Consider the following 14,466-nt stretch of genomic DNA (forward strand, 5'->3'; position numbering starts at 1 on the left):
TTGGCAATTAATTGATCTTCACCTATTAGCGGTAGATATGCCCAGTGGCCTGTGATGGGATGGTAGATGGGGTGGGATCTGAGTTACTACAGAGAATTCTTTCCTGGGTGTTTGGCTGGTGAGTCTTGTCCACATGCTCAGGGTTTAGCTGATCGCCATATTTGGGGTCGGGAAGGAATTTTCCTCCAGGGCAGATTGGCAGAGGCTCTGGGGGGTTTTTCGCCTTTCTCTGCAGCTTGGGGCATGGATCACTTGCTGGAGGATTCTCTGCACCTCGAAGTCTTTAAACCATGATTTGAGGACTTCAATAGCTCAGACATAGGTTAGACATTTGTTACAGGAGTTGATGGGTAAGATTATGTGGCCTGCGTTGTGCAGGAGGTCAGACTAGACAATCATAATGGTCCCTTCTGACTTTAAAGTCTATGATTCTATTATTCTAATCATGGTACAAAGGGGCCTTAAAATTGGGTTAAATCAATAGAGCTTATTAATTGCAAAATTATGGAATTTCGCTATGGATTTCCTATTCACTTGAGTGATTTATGGAGTTTTTATTGCACATTTTAATATAGAAATTATCTGTGTAGCAATTGATGTACTGTCATTTGTGTCTTTAAGACTGAATGTAGACATAGTAATGCATTTTCATCAGTGAGGTAACCATTCCTCTCGTCACACGTAGGGCTGTGGAACTGCTGAATGTTTAAAGATAGTCTGCCAAGTTGGCCGCCTGGAGAGGGGAAAGAGTGCAATATTGTATGTAAAATCCCGCCTTTGGACCCAGACCTTTATGAACGTAAGTGCCTATTAATAATTCACAATCTCTCCCCGCTTCTGAAACATGAAAAGTCTTTTTACATCCAGCATGTAAAATCAATTTTTGTTTTTTTGCACAGAAAGAAAACCAGAATCATTCGTACTCACTCAAGTCATCAGCCTCATTCAATGTCATAGAGTTCCCTTACAAGAACCTTTCATTTGAAGATATCCATAATTCTACAGTAGTAAGTCATTTATGTCTGAACATGGTTTGGTCCAATGCACATTCAGCTGAAATTAATATAAGAAATAGAATGATCAAAATGAAGCACATACATTCATCTTCATAATGTTACTAAATTTTAACTAACTCTTAGTTTTATATATTAAAATTATTTATACACATAAAATTAAAAATAAAACCAAACATTTTCAATCTGAAAACTAGAATTCTAGCATTTGGCGTGTAGGCTTTCATATATCTATATTGACAATACTGTGCGCAAATAGACCTGGTTAATAGATACAATTCAGTCTACATACTGACAGTCCTGAATCATTCAAAGAGCCTATAAAACTTGTTCTGATATTCAGGATTATATTTAGTCCTTTATTGGGAAATACAATTTATTGATGTCTCAGTGGTGGTACTACCAAACATATCTTACAGCCCAATTCTGCAGACATATGCGATAAATGCTATTTATCATTTGTCTTTGATGGCTTCACCTGCTTTTTGCCTACTAATCTATCTGCTGGGACTGCTGCTAATATTCCAAAGCTTAGAGAAGCTTTCCAACACCTACCATGTCACAGGGCTTTCCCCCCCCCCTTTAACTCTTCCAGAGAAATATTCCCTTCTTCCCCTCCCCACCCATGCACATTACACTTGCTAGACCCCAGAATGGACAGTGTTAAGTCCTGCACCATTGACAGATGTGAAGTCCAATATCTTGTGACCAAACTGGTGCAATAAGAAAACCAGGAATGGTAGAAATCTTTAGTTTTCTAGTCCTCATGGAGTGGGAGAGTTTGAACTTTAAAATTGACATTATTATTTATTACTATTTTTATTACTAATAATTAATAATAATAATCTGGTACTGCAGTCGTGCCCAACAGTCCCAGTGAAGAACCAGAACTCTATTGCACTAGGCACTGTACAAATGCAGAACAAAAAGATGAGCTCTGCTCCAAACAGCTTAACAATCAAAGTATAAGGCAGTAGACAACTGGGTGATGCAAAGAGGAGGAGAAACAATTAGAAAGCAGTGGTCATCATGACAAACAGTGATCTCGGCTCACCAGCTCTCTAACCATTGTCAAGATTTTTGTAGGCATCACAGCAAAAGAGAGTTTTTGCAGAGGGATTTGGAAGAGGACATTCTTATACAGTATCTGGTTTCTAAAATATGTTAGTTCCAATTTTCCTCTCCTTCCAAGCCCTATAAGGTTTGATTCTTGGTATTGAGAGGGTGCCTAACTTTAAAATAAAATGCCAAAAATACTTTTAAAAACTCTGAAACATTTGTGAGATACCATACTTCTTCTGTAAAATGTCAAGCATATACAGAATATGCATTTAGTATGGTACAAAGGCTTTCATAGTCTTGGATAATGTGGCTACTTCCAACTCGGGCTGATAAAGCCTTTTTGCTATCATATATTCTCTATCAATTTACAGAAGTGCCATCTCATTCAAAAGAAACGTTAATTCATGGTGAATTAGGATGTGTTTTAAATATGACCGGTTCAAAATATGTATGTCACAAACTGTATGGACAAACTCATTCATGCCACTGCCTAATAAAATGTGATCCGTTGTGTTTTTCATTAGGTTACCACAAATATCACCTGGGGCATTCAACCACAGCCCATGCCAGTGCCAGTGTGGGTTATAATTTTGGCTGTCCTAGCAGGATTATTGCTCCTGGCTGTTCTAGTCTTTGTAATGTACAGGGTAAGCATTATACTTTCGGGGGGGTGGGGGTGTCCATTATTGATGTATTACTGAAAATGACACTAATAATTTGGTCCTAAACAGTCTGAATATGTTTATCTATTGGGTAAACTGCAGAGTCCATCCATTCATCCTAGGTTGTTGAGCAAGGGAGGAGTTGCAATAAGGGTTGGTGTTTGTGGGAGGACTGGGCTGTTGTTTGGCTCACTTAGGATTTCCTGGTTTTAGAGGATGAGCTGAAACTAGAGAGTATGGAGGAAAACCTAAGTGACTGAATAGTTAGGTTGTTTCTTAAGCGCTCTCACAGTGAGAAATGGCTTGTAAATGACATGACTCTCACTTTCCAAATACGTGTGATTCTCCAAATTACAGATGGGGTTCTTCAAACGGGTGCGACCTCCTCAGGAAGAACAAGAAAGAGAACAGCTGCAACCCCATGAAAACGGCGAAGGAACATCAGAAGCTTAAAAAGAGTTTTATCTGTGTAACATATTGAAACTGTAAAAATGCCAGCATCTTGGTTACAAATTTTGATTTCCCTCTTAAGGAACAGACACTCCATGACTGCACTACTGTTGATGTCTTTTGGCATTGGGAATAGCCTTAACTACAGATTAAAAGCAATATATTTAAATCTTCCCCTGTATTAATCACATTAATAGATGTGACTAATGCATATGCACTGATTTGGATGTCAAAAACATACATGATATTTTGTGCCATGATTTTACTAATCTAATTTCAGGAGACACTGTTCTTTGATGCACAGACAAGTGTTGTACAAACGGCTACATAGATTTCACTTACGCTCTGTAAACCAGCAGTTCTCATAGTTAATTGCTAGATTTAGTGTGTTCTCTGTTGATGGACATTTACATTCAGACACTACACTTAATTTTCAAGCTCTTGGTGGCTAGATGCACAAAATGAGTATAGCTTGTTTTACAAGTCTGCCTTGATTGCAAAGCTTTTCTGTCCTTAGACTGTTGCTGATGATTTCCCCCAGAAAAGTATACATGGGAATATTCAGCAGGATCATTCCCATTTGCCATCTCTTCTGCATGCTGGTCTCCCTTTCTGTAAGGAGTTGGGGGCTAGCTGCCTCCATGGGACCATTTCTCCTTCCCCTCCCACTCCTCTTGATTTCATAGATGGTGCTCCACAGGTCTTGGTCTGTATTTTTAACTCAATATAGTTATACTGATACAAACCCTAGTGTGGATGTTGTTATATCAATATATAGGTTCCTTCTACCAGGATAGCTTAGTACCCTCCTAAACAGAAATAAACTATACCAGTATAAATTCCTTTATGCCAATGTAACTGTGTCCACACTAGTGGTGGTATACTACTTAACTATATCAGGATAGTTGAACTGATGCAACTTCTGTATTTGACAAGCTCTAAGAGTAACAGCAAGGATAGAGCACTTTGGCGTGTATTCTATGTTGCTTGGGGCAGCATCTCCACTGTAAATACCCCAAATGACCAGAGAACCTTTTTGCCACAAGTTACTTGAAGTTAATAGCTTGTTTAGACTTTCATTTCTGCCTCATGTCCGGTTTTTGGAAAACCAGGACTGATTTTCAGTCTTCTTTGCATTCTTCTTAGCTGAACCACTATTGTATCTGCATTATTACTGAGAAAGTCCAAAGTTAGTAGGGGGTTAATTTGTGTATTGGGCAGCTTGCTTTTTTATCCATTTACATATTGTTTTAGATGGCTGTTTAAGTGAAATTACTTTATAATGGAAATCCTGGCCTCACTGACGTAATGGATTTTACCCACAGCCTTTAATTGTATAGTATTGTTATTATAATCATAGAGGTAGGAATCAGGACCCATGGCATTAGGGGCATGTCCACAAGACATCTGGGGGTGAGCCTCCCACCCTGGGTCCACAGAGTGGAGCTCATGCTAGCACTCTAAAAATAATGTTTTGATCTTGCATCGTGGTCCAGAATTCAGGCTCTTAAGCCCATCCCACCCCACCCCACCCTGGCTTCAGAATCCAAGCTCCAACCTAACCCTCTTCACAGCTATTTTCACAGTGCTTGTGCAAACCCTGCTAACCTGAGTCTGTGGACCGAGGCTGGGTATCGCAGACGCAGAGTAGACATGCCCTAGATGGCCTTGTTGTATGTGTTTTAAGATGAGACAGGAGTGATTTTTTTATTAAATTCAGCTTCAGTCAAGGCTTGATCCTGCAGTTATACTGCACACCTGATTCCCATTGACATTAGTGGGAAATCTGCATACAGAAGGACCATTCGATTCTTTGGGTCCAGTCTGAAACTTAGGCTAAGCCTAGAGGTTGAAGAGACTATCAGTAGAGAGAACATGGCTCTGATTCTGCAAACATGTATGTGCTTAAAGAACCTGAGTAGCCACAGTGATTTTAAATCAGCAGGACAACTCACCTGTCTAAGGATGAGCACAGGACTGAGGCCATTATGGGGAGATGGAGAAAAGCACAGGAAAGCTCAGCTCATCTGGGCGGGGTGTTAACATTAGTATTAACTACCCCCTGATTTTACGGTAATGAAAGCGTGTCATTTCTTGGCATTTAGGGTACAAAGGTGTCATTTCAGCACAACTGCTGTAACTATGGAAACTTCCATCTGAACTAAGTTACATAAAGTAATATTTCTTGAAATTATTTGTATTTCTTATGTTCTACTAAAGAATAACAGCAAATAATTGTTTCCCTTCTTTGATTAAAATCCCTGTACATCCACTAATCTCCAGTTTCATTGTTAGAAAACAGTAACGTAGCTGCAGTGTTCAGGTTACATCATGAATTCAACTGTGCACACAGCCCCCAGTTCAGGACAGCACATATGCACATGCTTAAAGTTAAGCATATGCTTAAGGGATATTTTGAACAGGGATGCTTTCCTGAACTGAGGTCTTTGTTTTTACAATTTAGATTTGGCAATAAGATGATTATAGAATTTATATTTTCTACTGTCATAATAGTTTTCGTAGTGGCCTACAAACGCTACTTGTATTCTTATAGCAAATGTTTTATAATGTCCACTTTTTTATAAAGAAAATGTGATATTTTTGTATGCAATGAATGCCCCTGAAGCAAGTGCTGTGCATAAAATCATATGGCAGATAGCTTATTTAGTCCTCTTTTCAGAGAAACTCACTTCATAAGTCCAAATTCATGTATATGCACTAACAACTTGTGAAATTATTTAGCCTAAGAGGGCAATTAAAAAAATCCAGATCTTTTATGAGTTTATATAACTACTCCAACTTACATTATTGCAGCTTTTTATGGTGTATCTTATAAAGTTAAGATTTATATTGAGAAATTTATATTGTCTGGTACCATACTTGGGAAAGATTCATGAGGTGTAAGGATGTAACCTCACTTGTAGGTTTAAATTTGTCTTTCAAGAAACACTATTAAAGTTCAGTAGTAGATATATTGTTGTTAAGCACAAGTGGGAAGCCAAACTTTATATATATATATATATATATATATATATATATATATATATATATATATATATATATATATATATATATATAAAAAGTCAAAATCTTTTATAAATGTTCACAAATGTCTATATTAGACTTGTATTTCTATCCTTTAAATTTATGATTGACTAAACGATCTTGGTGCTTTTGATACTTTTAAAGAAAGTCTGCTACTGTATTTCCTTTCTTTACTAAAAATTTTGATATCTCTTTACGTATAGCTAAGATTTAAATTCAAACTGAGATTTTAGTATTAGTTATTCCTAAAATTGTGTCCAGCCTTGAATATTTGTAACCTTGTTAAAATGAACTCTCACAGGTATCTTTTGAACGTATTTCAGCTGGAAAACTAGGGGATTCTTGGTGCTTTTGAAATGTTCACTTTATTAATATATAGCTATGAAAGTGTAGAGCTTTACACAGCAAAAAATGCATTAAAGACGTTTTTTAGGAGTGTCTGCTACTATTTCAGAGGGGTTAAAAGATTTTGACCATTTTGGGGGGAGAAAGATTCAAATTGTATAACATCTTGTTTTAGAACCAGTGCTCATGCTAGAGGGAGCTATGGGGTATCACTACTGAGCACTACCAAATCGCATCAGAGAGGAGCATTAGCATGGACAAAATCTAGTCAACTCTGTCTTACTACAGAGTAGGGCCTGTTCCAAAGTCCTATGAACTCAACAGGAGACTTTCCATTTACTTCAGTTGGCTTTCAGTTGGGCTGCTCATGTACAGTGGAGCTGTCTGTGAATGGGAAAGAATTAAGGTTATGTAATAGGAAAATAGCAGCCCAGAATGAATGGGTAGGTGGCAGAATGTGCACTGACCTTGTCACTTCCATGAGGAGATAAGGGCTTCTTTCACTTGTTGACGCAAGAGCTGAGAAACAAGTTTTGTGTACTGTGTACTCCTACCACAAAGAAATGCAACCTTTTGTTCCCTTTAGGATCTAATCCTGGGAGATGCTGAGCTCTCGAAGTTCCTTGGGATCTGAACTTTTTGGTACTCAGTCCCTAGATTTTAGTTCTCATGTGCAATATAACATTATAATCAGATCTAATTCACTGCCAAGTTGTTTTTAAGTTTAATAGGCCTGACCTAAGACGTGATGTAGCATTTGTTGACTTATAGTAGTCAATATTTTTAAGAACCTTTTACAAAACAAATGTATTAAATTGAGTTGATACATGAATGCTGTAGAAAGAGTTTTGATCACCCACATTGGGTCAGACATAATGAGTATATATTCTAAAGTTTATCAGTTGCTAACTCATTGGTTTGGGTTAATGAGATTTGGTACAATGTTTTTCTCTAAATCCATTGTGGAAAATTTGACGAGTGACTGTACAATAATGTATTTGAGTCTGTAGTGCTACTACTGTTTCATACGTTTGTGCCTCTTATTTCAGTGTAATTTTTTTCAAAAGGTATTTGAAACTTTTTAATAATAGCAAAGGAAATCTAAGTTTAAATGCATTGTCCTTGTAAAAATATTTTACATTATGGTTGAATAACTTGACCCTTGACTTTTGCAAAATAAATAAAGATTTAACATAACATTAGAAACTGCAATGAAAATATTAGTTGAGTGGTCCTTTCTGATCCATAAAGGAAACTTACTTGTTATGACAATGCTGTTTTGAAAATGTAACATTTAATTCTTCATTTTATAACAGACCGGTTTTTGCATGCATTTTGCTAGTGCAATGTTGTCTGCACAAGCAGAAAATTGACTTACTAACAAGACTGCCACAATTTGGGCCACTAGAGTTCCTAGCTGTTTGAGAAATATATTCATGAATCAAATGGAAATATTTTTAACAGTTACAAAATGGTTTCAAGGGGCCTTATAGAACATTTAAAGAGAGCAATATTCATTTTCAGTCACCTTATTTTTATTAAAATATAAATCACACAAATTGTGTATTGCAGCAGGCAGAACTGCATTAGCATCAGACATGGCTAGCAAGCCTGCCTTATTTTCCTTTTTAAGTCCATTTTTAATCCCAGAAATCCACTGACACCTTACAATTGATTTCATTGGGTTATATTTGTATAGCTCTGTATTCAATGACATTTACAAATAATTTAAAATATTCATCATTGGATAAACAGATTTTCAAAATCTGATTGTAAATGTTAGATTGATTATTATTAGAATTTTGGAATAAAATACCTCAATAAAAAAATCTTCTCTGAATTCTTTCAAAAGAATATGCACTTTTAAAAAGTTATATAAAATAGTCAGTGGAAAAGTTCCAGAGTAGCTGCTTGCAGCCCACAAGGATTCATTGAGTATTAAAAGGTGCACATAACACATACGTCACTTTCTCAGCTGAAGTTGCACTTCCAACAAGGGGATTTGTTACTGCAGTAAGGGGAAAGAGAAGCTGGTTGCAATCTATTTTCTTTCATTGCTGGATGACAAACATCTTGCATATCTCAATATCGGGAAGTTACATCTGCAAGGATTCCATGGTCATTATTTTATTGACGGAAAACAGTCACTTTTTATCCTTTCCTTAAATGTGTAAAGTCTGGGAACGAGTGTTTAATTTTCTAGTTGTACATATTAGGACAATTTAATTTCTTGGATTGTTTTCAAATTAACTGTATTCATCTTTATGTTCTGGGTGATTGTAAATATTTTGCTGGACAAAATAAAGGGGTGCATATTATTTTTCTTTTGACTGAATAAATGTTTACTTAGGAAGTAGAGCTAACTGAAATTTTTCTAAATTTCAAAAGAATGTGTGTGTGTGTGTGTGTGTGCTGGTTTTTCAACCAGTTTAGACTGGTAGATATTCAGAAATTCAGCGGAAACTTTTTTTGGCATTTTTCAACTGGCTCTATAAGACACAGCGTCTGCACAAAGGTTGTGTGTCTATAGAACACACGTACATACAGCTCAGGTGGTCAGGTTGCACCTTTTGACCCAGTCCTGCATAGACTTATGCATGTGCTTCCCTTTACACACTGAGTAGTACTATTGTCAGGGCTTTAATGTTCCCTCAGTTCTGCTTCTTTTGAAGACCACGACATGTTGACTGCCGTACAAATAAGAGGAGTACTTGTGGCACCTTAGAGACTAACACATTTATTTGGGCATAAGCTTTCGTAGGCAAAAACCCACTTCATCGGATGCATGCAGTGGAAAATAGAGTAGGAAGATAGATATACACAGGGAACATGAAAAAATGGGTGTTGCCATACCAACTGTAACGAGACCAATTAATTAAGGTGGGCTATTATCAGCAGGAGGAAAAAACCTTTTGTAGTGATCATAAGGATGGCCCATTTCAAACAGCTGAGAAGAAGGTGTGAGTAACCGGGGGGGGGGGGGGGGGGGGGGAGGAGAGAAATTAGCATGGGGAAATAGTTTTTACTTTGTGTAATGACCCATCCACTCCCAGTCTTTATTCAAGCCTAATTTAATGGTGTCCAGTTTGCAAATTAATTCCAATTCTGCAGTATCTTGTTGGAGTCTGTTTTTGAAGTTTTTTTTTGTTGGAGAATTGTGACTTTTAGGTCTGAAATTGAGTGACCAGGGAGGTTGAAGTGTTCTCTGACTGGTTTTTGAATGTTATAATTCTTGACGTCTGATTTGTGTCCATTTATTCTTTCGCGTAGAGATTGTCCAGTTTGGCCAATGTACAGGGCAGAGGGGCATTGTTGGCACATGATGACATATATCACATTGGTAGATGTGCAGGTGAATGAGCCTCTTACGCTGTGGCTGATGTGATTAGGTCCTATGATGGTTTCCCTTGAATAGATCTGTGGGCAGAGTTGACAACAGGCTTCGTTGCAAGGATAGGTTCCTGGGTTAGTGTTTTTATTGTGTGGTCTGTGGTTGCTGGTGAGTATTTGCTTCAGGTTGGGGGGCTGTCTGTAAGCGAGGACTGCTTGCCTGACTAATATCAAATTACCAAAACAAATAGTGGGTTGGATACTAACTGGAGAAAACCAAAAAAGGAGACTAAGAAAGATGTGCAAAATTGTTTACAATATTACAATACAATATTTACAATAATGTCAATATGCTCCATATGACACCTCTTGGCAACAGCAGGAACATAAATGAGGTCTTTTGCTCCACAAGCATAGCTATTGCGTATTTTTTGAGCTAAAGAAAAATCGCTTTAAGTTAGCGGAGAAAGGACACTGGACAAGATGGACAGCTGATATGTAGCCACCATTTTTATCCTGTGAGACAAAGACCAAAATGAGGGGCCACCATTAAAACAGCATAGAAAACCCTCTCTCTAGATCTTCACGTCCAGGCAGTTTTTAAATCTTGCCACTTCTTCTTCCTTCAGAATATCTGTAGCATTTTCGCCTTCCCCCTAGTATAGATACAGCTACATTTTTACCCAGGCCCTACACTTGTGTTTCATCTACTGCAACCTTTTGAAGACTGATGAATTACTATCATTTCTGAAATTTAAGCAGTAGTTGAGGGAGAGCTCTGAAGACTGCAGGAGCTACGCCCTAAAAGGGACTGCCGGACATAATACCTCAGAGAAAAGTAGTATTCAGGTAAGTGAAACAAATTTTTTATTATTGGCTTTCATATCTTTGCAAGGTTGGTTAAAAAAAGATAAGTCTGATACAATTTTTTTTGTAAATGAACAATTGTAGATATGTCAGAGGTAGTTCCACCTCAATAATTCATCTAAATACAATATTATTCCCCTTTGGAAGCCATCTATCATCTCCAACAACCATTTTTGTCTTTCAGCATTCATTTCATAATTTTTGTACATAACTAATAATTGCATTTTAGTAAACCAAAAGCTTAGTTTAAAAAGTTTAAGGTGGAGAATGGGTCCAACCAACACCCAAAATAACTTATTTTTTAAAAAAATCAATACTTTTTAAAAAGCCCAAATATTAAAACAACTAAAAAAATCCAAATATTAGAACATTTGGAAATGAACATTTAAGGGATCCAACCATTTTCCCAGGGCCATACAATCTCTCATCAGTCATCAGCTCAAAGGGGGAAGCAGGTAGCAGACAGAACTAGGAAGTCTTTTATAGCCCCATGTTCCTCATCTTTACATCACTCTATGCAGGGATGCCACATTTAATCCAACCATTCCCGAGGAAAGGTGAAAAAATGTTTGAAATCATAAGGGAGCAGACTAAGGTGCAGAGAGATGCACATTTTCCACCATGCCTGCTCAGCTGGATTCAGCAAGTAGTTATTAGTGGGGGCTTCATTATATTAGACGAGAGCATGAGATCTGGAGAGTCAAACTAATTGTCTATTTTCCAGGTCCAAAAGGAGTGGCAGTAAACCATCAGCGCCCCTGGTTAAAATTAAATTAGATTTTTATTCCTTCAACTCTTCATCTCTATGAAGTCATTATTGATGACAATGAATTAATTACACTGTTCTGTAGAGAATGACATTAAAGTAATTAAATGATAAGAAAAAGTAAATTAGATTTCGAAAATTCTTTTAGTTTTGATAACGTGTAAAGATTTTTAACCTGATAGTTCCCTTTTAGGTTTGGGAAATCTTTCATTGTTGCACAATTGTGCAAATATTTTTCCCTTCCTCTTACTCCCCCGCTATGGAAGTTTCTGAGATAAGGACACATCCATATCTCCCTATAACCTACTATATTTGGCTAATCCGTTGTTTATTGAAGGGGAAATAATAATTGTAAAATTCTAGTATGGCCCTTTTTTAAAAAAAAAACAAAAAACCCTGCACTCACAGTTCAGAATTACATTTTATCTTAAAACTTCACCAAAAATGTAATCTATAAACTTTGGAGAGCACTGATCCTGCCCAGACAATGGGTGAAATTCTGGCATCACTGAAGTTAATGGCAAAACTCCCATTCACCTCAGTAGGGCCAGGACTTCACCCCGTACCTTTTTCTACTGTGTGTTTAGGCCCCAGTTGTATGAACTGCAGGCAAGTGGACTGTTGTGCCCTACACATTTCCAGCAGTCCACCTCCATGTAGTCAACTGCAGGATTGGGGCCCATAATTTTTATATTAATTTCAACACAAACGCCAGTTTGCACTTGTCTACATTTCCACTAGAATCCTGCAGACATGAACATGTTTTAACTTTAAGCATGTAAATAGCTCTATTGAAACCAATGGGACTATTCACATGCTTAAAGTTAAGCATGTGTGTTTGCAGTATCAAGGCCTTTAGGGGTTTGAAATGGTGTAGCTACATTGATTCCTGGCCACCAATGGCTATATTAAGCTATTCCAGAGTTTAGACGAGGTCCAGTACAACTGTAAATTTCTGGTTTCAGAGTAGCAGCTGTGTTAGTCTGTATCCGCAAAAAGAACAGGAGTACTTGTGGCACCTTAGAGACTAACACATTTATTTGAGCATAAACTTTCCTGAGCTACAGCTCACTTCAGGAGATGCATGCATTCCAAAAATATGTGCACTGGAAATGGGTTGGATGATAGATTTAAAAAAACAGTCTAATACTTTTAATAGATAGATAGATAATAGTCCTACCTTCAAGGGCAGGTCCTGGACCAGAGGGCCCTTGGAGGTCCCTTCCAGTCCTACAATTCTATGATTGCATTTTAGTCTTAGTGAGTGCTTAGCACTAAGTGTCAAAAAAATCTCTTAATTGTACAAGATGCTGTATAGCACATATGATCTAAAAAGCAGGATAGGATTCATGGGGGGGGGGGAATAATTGGGATAGATGTAACTTTAGTAGTCAAGACTTGCCCTATTCCCATCTTCAGTTTTCAAAAATCATGAGCCTAGTCTGAAACTCCAGGAGATGTGCTTTTAAAACAGTAATATACAGCTTTGGATTTGTTTTATTTGCCTTCTATTTTCCCTACCTTTAGGATACACTTGCTTCACATATTCAAGCCCCCCTACCCACTCATGAGGCCTAGAAAAATTTTTTAAACTAAAGCTGAGCTTCTCACTTAATCCCTTGATTCCGGGAGCCGAGCCTTTAAGAAAAACACCGCCGAGCCGCGAGACTTGCTGTCAAACCAAAAGACGTAGCAAGCCGGGGGCCTGAGGGTGCTCGGCTTAGACCTGAGCCGTGACCGGTGGGCCTGGTTGGGGGGCCAGGTCCCCTTGAGTGGCAGTGAAGGGGGCGGGGGCAGACTCAGGCTCCCAAGAAGGGTACTGAGCGGCGCTGAGCTCCGCTGCAGCGGGCAGGCCCAGGGTCGCCCACACCCCGGGGGGGGTTAACAGGGGCGGGGCAGGTATTAACTCACTCGTGGATCTGAGCGGCGTCAGGGGAGTCAGAGCTTCCCTACCTCGCAAGGGGCCATTGCGCTCACCCCCGCCCCCCCCGCGGACGTTTTAGCACCTCCCCCGCTTGCTCTGACAGGCGCCAGGGCTGCAGCAGGGCCCCGGCGACGAATCCCGGCTCCCGGCCAGACTCTGCCCAGCTTCAGCTTCCCGCGCGGCGGCGGCGGCCGGCCGGGGCAGCCCGGCGAGCCCCTGTGGGGGGCTGGGGCGAGCCGGGCCGCGCTCCCCCGCGGGGCTCCCTCCCCCTCCGTCACGTGTGTCTGTGCAGGGGGCGCGGGCCGCCTCCCGCCCCGCCATCCTCCTCCGGCAGCCGCCGCAGCCGGGCGGGCAGCAGGGAGCTGCCGGCCCCCGCCTCCGCCGCCTCGCCCGCAATATGCCTCCGCTGCCCGCTGGCCATGCCGGGGCTGTGCGGGCGCTTCCCCTCCCTGCTGCTGGCGCTGGCGGCCGCGCTGCTGCTCCGGGGGCGGCTGCTCCCCGCCGCCGCCGCCGCCACCAGCCCCGCCGAGCTGAGCCGCAGCCGCAGCCGCCCCGGGGCACCCTCCGCGGCCACTGCAGGTACCGTCCCCGCTACCCCGCCGCGGCTTCGCGCCCCGGCCACCTGCCCCGGGGAGATGGCACCGGCGCTGCCCCATGCCCGGGAGCGCACCTGCCGCTTTCCCCCGGGAGATCGCCCCAGCCCGTCCTCCGCTGGACCCCCGGGTGCGGGGCCGGGCGCTCGCCCCTACCCCCAGAGGTTGCACCGCTCCCCTGCCCCCGGGGGCTGCCCGGACACGCCTGTGCATGCGCTGCGCGGAGCGGGTTGCTGGGGCAGGGTCGTGGCCGCTGCGTGTCCAGCGAAGCCTCTTTCACGGCTCTGGGGCACGTGGAGTCGCCTCGAAGGAGCTGCTCTTCCTTCCCCCTCCTCCCGGCTCGCTGGCCTGGCCTGGCAGGTCACAGCAGCAGCTGCCCGACTTGGGGCTCGCCCGGAGGCAGAGCCCG

General features: G+C 40.7%; 2 protein-coding genes across 3 annotated transcripts in view; both read left to right on the forward strand.

The window, feature by feature from the left end:
• The window catches only part of ITGAV (integrin subunit alpha V), an 84,300-nt gene extending 78,109 nt beyond the window's left edge, over window positions 1–6,191 (forward strand). Inside the window, exons 27-30 of the mRNA XM_084643080.1 lie at window positions 686–799; window positions 900–1,007; window positions 2,600–2,722; window positions 3,095–6,191. Coding sequence (XP_084499206.1) covers window positions 686–799; window positions 900–1,007; window positions 2,600–2,722; window positions 3,095–3,190 — 441 coding nt within the window. The 3' untranslated portion in view covers window positions 3,191–6,191. The remainder of the gene's footprint in view (window positions 1–685; window positions 800–899; window positions 1,008–2,599; window positions 2,723–3,094) is intronic.
• Window positions 6,192–13,688: 7,497 nt separating this feature from the next.
• FAM171B (family with sequence similarity 171 member B) overlaps window positions 13,689–14,466 on the forward strand; it is a 75,259-nt gene continuing 74,481 nt past the window's right edge. For both annotated transcript variants that reach the window (XM_084642595.1, XM_084642596.1), the window contains exon 1: window positions 13,689–14,043. In XM_084642595.1, the coding sequence (XP_084498721.1) occupies window positions 13,884–14,043 (160 nt within the window). In that variant the 5' untranslated portion in view covers window positions 13,689–13,883. The remainder of the gene's footprint in view (window positions 14,044–14,466) is intronic.

This window comes from Lepidochelys olivacea (assembly GCF_965140295.1).
Source record: "Lepidochelys olivacea isolate rLepOli2 genome assembly, chromosome: 11".
In the NCBI taxonomy this organism is placed as follows: domain Eukaryota; kingdom Metazoa; phylum Chordata; order Testudines; family Cheloniidae; genus Lepidochelys; species Lepidochelys olivacea.